General features: G+C 38.0%; 1 protein-coding gene across 1 annotated transcript; it reads right to left on the bottom strand.

The window, feature by feature from the left end:
• Nucleotides 1–797: 797 nt before the first annotated feature.
• Nucleotides 798–6733, bottom strand: LOC103773911 (probable ATP-dependent RNA helicase DDX46; the record flags this gene model as incomplete). Its single annotated transcript, XM_008941293.1, has 8 exons — nucleotides 798–1133; nucleotides 1860–1933; nucleotides 2539–2683; nucleotides 3764–3982; nucleotides 4417–4614; nucleotides 4902–5051; nucleotides 5665–5802; nucleotides 6540–6733. Coding segments are annotated over 8 exons (1166 nt in total), but the record flags the coding sequence as incomplete, so codon positions are not given.
• Nucleotides 6734–7505: the final 772 nt, after the last annotated feature.

A 7505-nucleotide genomic window follows, 5' to 3' on the forward strand; every position in this document is an offset into this window, starting at 1 on the left:
AAAGCAGACAGGGAAGATAAATGCTTAAGAGTAGGAAGTGCCCATCATGAATACGAATGGTTTTGGGGATGAGACCTCAAAAAGAAAGGTCGTGCCTGTCCCAGTAGCTTACTGATTGCAATGATAGTCAATAGATGTGGAACTCACTCAAAATAGGAATCAGTTTTAGTTAAAGCCATGTCCTAACAGTAATAAAGATGACAACCCTGGGGGGAAATAATCACATTAAATGTATATATAAGAACACTATAAAAAAGTGACGAAGTCATATTTTATTACAAAAGAGGTTTCTCTTTTCTTTCAGATATTTTTTTTTAACTCAACAAGCTTTCATCCTTATGTCAGAGAATGAGAAAAAAAAATTGAATCCTACAATTCTGATGTTTAGGAAAAAAACCCAGAAAAAAAAACTATTTTCATACTACAAAACATTTCACTTTACAAAAACCCCAAACAGTCATTCTGTTACCTGGATGATAAAGACAAAATGGGAGGTGAAACAGATAAGAAGATCTTAAAACTAGACCTCAAGTGTTTCTGGGTAAAATTCTCTACTCTGATCAAGACTCTCTGACTTTAGGGGGGCATTTGTACAGGGAAGGAACGTGTGTGGAACCAGCCAGAGAGATGCTATGGATCAGGAGAAAATCCTGCCTTTATTTTGGTGGTTTATCATTTTTCCAGTAGAAACTGATACGGCGTGAACCATCCCCACAAGTAGGAAGCAGGTACATTCTAACAATTTCCAAAGCAAATCCCAACCTTGTTTCATTTCCTGAACAGTATGGTCTGTCAGAAAAAAAATTAAAATCTCTTTTATTTTCTATTCTTGACGATGGAAAGTTTATAAAAATGCACTTTTGAAATTAAATCATGCTCCGCCAAAACCCCTCTGCTTGAAGACTTGCTAACTTGAGTGGAGAGAATGAAGATGTTTCAGCCAAGTATCAATTTTTCTGTTAAAAAATGTCCGCAAGACAAAATAAAAAAATTCTTAATTTACAATAAGCAGTGTAAACAGCAAAAACAACAGAAGCCACAAACTGTCACGCACCAGCCACCGGCAGACAGAGAACTCCAAATGCTCATAGAACTTTGTATCTTCCTTTGTTGGTTGGTTGGTAAGAATTTTGCTGCAAGAAAGAAAAATGCAGTTAAAATGGAATAATGAAAATGGATAAATGAATTGCAGTAAACCCCCCTGAACAATAAATCCACGTTACAGGTGAACAGGCAGTTGCTTTGCAAAGTGTTTTTATGGGGAGATAATTCTGAAAAAGAATCCAAACTCTCAGTGCTGGCTCAGCAGGCCCATGGGAACAGACTGCTGAAGAGGAAAAGCCAAAGACACTGTCCAGTCTATGCAGGATCACTGAAGGTTACTCTAAATCTATCACTGAGGTTTCTTTAAACACAGAACTCAGAGATTCCTTCAGACAGTTTCTTATTTGAAAACAGAGCATGTTGAACACAGCTGATTATTAGCTGGGTATGCTGTAAAGCCAAAGCTCTCAACACATACAAAGAATTAAAATGAAGAGAGTAATTCTCTCCCCTGCCTGATGGTGCTGAAATTAGGCAATTTATTGGGACCTAACTCTGTAAGGGGTCTTCACTCAAAAAGCTCTGTTAATGTGTTATCTCCATCTGCTGGCTGGATCACAGCCCTGTCTCTGGCTGACTGAACACAGCAATCTATTTTCAAGGCTGTTCCATCAAACAGCTGGTTTGAGGTCTGTAGGTCCTGACAGTCACTGCCACTAATAAAAAAGTATGCCAGAGTGCCAACGTTTGAAGAAATCCATCTCACAAAGCATAAATCAAGACACTTTCCTTTTCATTCTGGGTATTTTACTCACCAATCTGATGAGCTCCTCTTTTATGAGTCGTGTGATTTCTGCCTTTGCTTTCTGTACAGCCAGTTCATTGGCACCTGAAGACAAAAAAACAACATTCCCAACTTCAACACTTTCTGTGTGGGAAGCCCAGAGAAAAAAAACACTGCTGACTATTTTCAGAACCACTGTAAAACTTGCTGAATATCCTCAACTGTTTGCTGAAGACCACTCTAGTATTGCATAAATACCCACGGCTAGACTGTGGTATAAGGAAGGTACTTAAAACAGTCATAAATTAACTCTTCAGGAATACCTACAATTAAAATTTGAGAAAAACTCTACTCCACCATTATGTTTGCCAAGTTTTTGTTGGAGTAGTTGATGTAGCTTCTTGTACCTTTAACATCTCAAACCCACCCCATTTAATTTTCTTCTTTATTTCACACTGGCACATTCATCTTTGTGCTTATTCTGATCCCTCCCCCCTTTTCTTCCCCTCTTCTCCAAACTGATTCCCCACATTTGCTGTTCTGAGGCAGCTCAGTCTTCTGCCTCTGTGTTAAGATTTCTTAATATCAATTTGCAAAGTGAGTCCAGTGGGTACGTAACTGAGCACCAGACAAGACAACAGAAATTCTGTGTTTAACTACAAAACTAGGCTCATATCTTTAACTGAAACATTTATAAAAAGAAAACTTACTTTCTATAGCCAAATAAATCTTTCGTTCTCCTTCCTTGGGTTCTTTGCCTGGAGGGAAGTAAGTTCCTCTGATTGTAATAGCAGCTTCAGAATATTCACTGATTCTCTGCAGTGCTTCTTTGGAGGTAACCTTCCACCTGGCAGTCTGCAAGGTGAAGGACAGGGGTGGGTCAACAAGGAGAAAAACATCCCACAAAATGGCAATCCCAAGGTGAGCTGACATTTCAGACAAGCAATGAGAACCCTGCACTGTGGAAATCACTGATGGCATTTGGCTTTAAAACACAGACTGACATTTCAGCCAGTTGTTTTTACACAAATATATTTTTTAAAAAAATTGCCTCTTGTGTCAGCAAGATAAAGTTATGGCAGAAAGAGTAAAGAGAATAGATACCTAGTCCTACTGAAGCAAGAACCTTCCATTTTGCTACATTTAAAGTTTAAGATCTGTAAAGTTTTTCTCATCATCCAAAGCAGCACTTGGATATTTTATTCATCACTTTCTGTGCAAGAATAGACATCAAGGGCAAACACATACCATTAGTGTCTGCAAGTACTTCTCTTTAACAAAATAAATGCTACTTATTTCTACATGCTTGACTGGTTAAAGACAATAACTGAACTGCAAAATCTCCACACATCTCCTAAGGAATAAACGCTGCCAGTTGTTTTTCAGAAGCCAGTAAAAATTGTCCCAAATCTCTACAATATCCTTAAAAATACTTCATTATGATCAATGCATCCCATTAATTTAGACAATGAAATTACTGCAAAGTATCCAGTAATCCAGATCATTGTAAGTTACTTATTGAGGCAAACCTGGGCAGAACCTCAAAGACAAATATGAGGAATCTGTGCTTTATCCTGTGGAAAATAACTCCTCAAAATAAACCAGACAAGGTGGATTAAAGCAGCAATATTCTGAATGGCAAAAATGCCCAGGTAATGAAAAAGGCAAAGAGCAGTATCAGTCACAGGAGCATGGCCTCTGAAATAAAATGCCAGACTGTGTCTGATAAGGCATGTTTGTTTTTTAGTATTCTCTGGAACACATCCAAAGTCTGGTGCATCTTTAAGCTGAGAAGTAATCACAGATAATACAATAATTTCCATTAGGTATGGTAAGAAAGGAATCTTTTATTGGTATAATCACAGTCTAAGCTAAGAAGACACCTTTATTAAATAATGGTCATTAACACCTGATTACAGCAAAGCAGTTACTTGCCTGTGGGAAGTCATTGATCTCCAGTTCTTCTTCGTATCTCTTGAAGGATTCATTCTGCCCTCCATCCTGTTTCTCTTCCTCCTGCTTCTCTATGGGCACATAATTGAGCTTAGCATTGATTTTCTCAGCCAGCTGCTCTGCAATGGTCTTGGCAGACACAGTAGGAGCTTGAATTGTGCCTCCTCTCAGGATAGCATTTGTAGCCTGCTGCATCACATCCTGTAAAACAATAGGCCCATGCTGAGAACAAAGCAGCCAGAAGAAGTCCTATATAAATCAACAAGGGTTTCTTTGCAGTTTTCTAGGTAATATAATTGTCCACATAACACATGCTGCAAACTTCTCCTTCTCTTCTTACTTTGCTTTGCTCCCAGTAACTCCCCTCACACTAGCACAGAAAAGATCTTGCTGGTCTTTTTTATCTTCAGCTCAAAATTCCTGTGGACCTTCCAGACCATATTAACCTAACTCTAAATGGATTGTGCATCACACACTTGAGCAGAGGAGGATGTTCTGCAACTCTGCTAAGCTGACAAAACCTAATTATGTCATTTTAGCAGTAACGAATTAACTCTATGCCAGGTCAAAGCATTTCCACTTCTGTACTAAAATTTTATGATCATCTTAGCTCAATTACAAATCCTACAACTGACCTTAAAGTGGAAGGGCACCAATACTTGTGCCTCTGCTCCAAGATTCTTCTGGGCATTGATTCTCAAAGCCAATCTTTTAGCAATTTCCAATTTTTCTGCGTTCCCAGCGGATGGCGTAGGAGCGTTTGATGTTCCTGGTGCTGCCATGTCCTTTACTCTCTTCTTGGAATTGAACATGCTTTCAATTTGTTCATCAATCTAAAGAAAAATAACCATTTTAGATCACTGCATTTACCATTAGATAACTTTATCATACTAAAGAAAGAAAACACCACAGTGCCTTTAGTTTACACGCTTTTAAAGCATTAAGTACAAAATATCAGAAAGTCAGAAAGAGACTTTCAAGATCTTCATAGATCTTGATCTTCACAGCTGTAATCTTTAAATCCACACTAATTCTGCAATGTGTTAGGTATAATACTAATGAAAAACCAAACATATTGGAAAGCCTTCAACAAGTTAAATCTTAATTTTCATGTGCTTACATCAACAGCTGTGTCTTCATCGTCTGAATCTTGCAAGCCAAGAGCTGCTTTTTGTAGCTTCTTTCTTTCATTAGCCAAAGCCTGTTCAGTTTCATCAAATTTAAAACCTTTGCCAGAGAATCCACTGCTTTTTTTAATCAGCTTTCCCTCCTGAAAACAAAACCACATTTTTTCATATTTAGAAGTTTAAAATCCAACTCTGACAGGCACAAAATAACTCTAAAATCATACAAATCCTTCTGAAGCCATTTATTTTAAAGAGCAAACATGAGCATATTTAGAAAGCTCTTCAAATGTAAAAACTGTGTTTTTACAAGTGTAATAAAAAAAGCTACGTTGTCAGCAGACAAACAATACACTATGGGTATTTTCTGTATGTATATATTTTAAATGAAATTCAAATGCAGTAAAATCCCCCTCTTTTTTAGCAGAAAAGCTCTGAAGTCACTCTTCTCAGCATGAGCAAGATCCTCTGATGGCAAAAGCTCTAGAAACAAGTTCTACAAACGAATTTTGCTCTTTTATAAAAGCCAAAGTGCCCCATACACAGTAGGCATCTCTCTATCCCACACCAGATGGCAACACTGAAGTTCTCTACAACAGTCCTGTAAATGACAATCAAGATCCCAACCCTGAAAACTCACAGGCTGAGCTAAGTGCACACACGTGTCCCCGTGGAGCCAGTGTGCACTGTATGGCTGGACCTGTGTGCACGCATGTGAAACCCAGACCAAAGCCCACAACAGAACCCAGAATTACTCACAGCTTTCTGTTGGTCTTTGAAGTCAGCCCAGAGCTTCTCCAAATCAGAAGGAATTGGATTCCCAGACAATTCCAAAGCTTTAATGATATCGCCAGCATACCGTGCCTGATCCTCGGTAATGAATGTGTATGCATACCCCTGGGCAGAATTAATTTAAAAGATAAGAAAGAAGAATCTCTAAAGACACTTTATCTCTAAATTTATTGCAGCACCCTTGCACAGATGCTGTCGTTCTGGTCAGTAGAAGTAACCATGATATTTAGGCATAAACTTTTTTTTAGCAGAAATACAGAATGAGTGATTTCCCAGGAAGCCAGTACAGAGGTCATCAACCACAGACAGCAGAAAATGAAGTCTCTCCTGTTAATTATGCCATAGTTAAACATTTGGAAAATAAAATCTTATCAATTTACTAGGGCACACTTCCAACAGTGAAAAACTCCCAAAGTTTCAGCCACAAACAGATCAGAAAAAAAAGTAAGCTCCAACTTTCACAGTGCTAAAATTCACAATATGTTTTTTACACATGATCACTCCATAACCTTAGATGCACTCTGAAAGAAAACCACTTCCCATCAGTAACATAAGCTACTCCATCTACAGCAATCCTTTGGGAAGACCCTGAGCAAGCAATGAATAAAGAAAACCTTCAGTAATAATGAAAAAAAAAAGCTCCAACTTTCATAGTGCTAAAATTCACAACATGTTTTTACACATGATCACTGCATAACCTTAGATGCACTCTGAAAGAAAACCACTTCCCATCAGTAACATAAGCTACTCCATCTACAGCAATCCTTTGGGAAGACCCTGAGCAAGCAATAAATAAAGAAAACCTTCAGTAATAATGAAAGCAGGCAACTAATCACACATACTTTATTGCCAGCTCGTCCAGTTCGGCCTGCTCGGTGCACATAGTCTTCATAATGGTTGGGACAGCTGTAATTGACCACCAGCATCAACTGCTTTACATCCAAGCCTCTTGCTGCTACAGATGTGGCCACCAGAAGTTTACAAATTCCATTCTTGAAATCATTGATTATGCTGTCCCTGTCATACTGATCAATACCTGCAAGAAACCAGAGAAAACGGTTAATTACAAAGCTCTGTGTTCAGCCAAAATAATTCGTACACAGGTCAGAACAAGCTCCAACTTTCAACAACCAAAAGCCTAAGCAAATAAAATTTCAATACATTCACACTTCTGTAAAATACATTAGACAGAATGATAGATCTCTTAGCCCTTTATCCAAAATAACAGAACTTTTAGTTATTCCAGTACTAAAAGATGTCTTCCCATACCAAGATCCTCAGAAGGGTCTTTAATATGATTTTTTTATTTGACTTACTCAATTGAGACCTCATCTGGAGGCTTTGTCTGCTCTCTAAAGGCAATAGAAATCTCAGAATGAGAGTATTTTTCCCTCTTCTGCCATTGCATTAAATGAACATCAGTTTTGTACTTACTGGTTACTGTACTTTCTATTACTACTTGATGGAAGGAAAGTGAAACAACAGCTGCTATTATTGTGGAATCTCAAATAAAAATATCACATAATACTCCCCCGATGGCATTCACCACTCTACAGTGAGCAGTTAGTGATACTCCCTGAGAGGTGTTCACTCTCAGTAACAATCCTGTTGCAGAGCCAAGATTTGGCATCCGATGACATCTCACAGGGAACAAAAAAGAGCAATTACAGAAGACTGTCTATTTCAAATTAAGAGGCAAGGATCTTTCCCAATTACAAAGCAAAACCTGCTTAGGAAGAAATAATAATTGGTACTACACAGGAACTAAATAACTTCTCTTTAGAAGTACTAAATACCAATATTCTAGA

This window comes from Merops nubicus, unplaced genomic scaffold (genome assembly GCF_000691845.1).
Source record: "Merops nubicus isolate BGI_N331 unplaced genomic scaffold, ASM69184v1 scaffold13905, whole genome shotgun sequence".
NCBI lineage: Eukaryota > Metazoa > Chordata > Aves > Coraciiformes > Meropidae > Merops > Merops nubicus.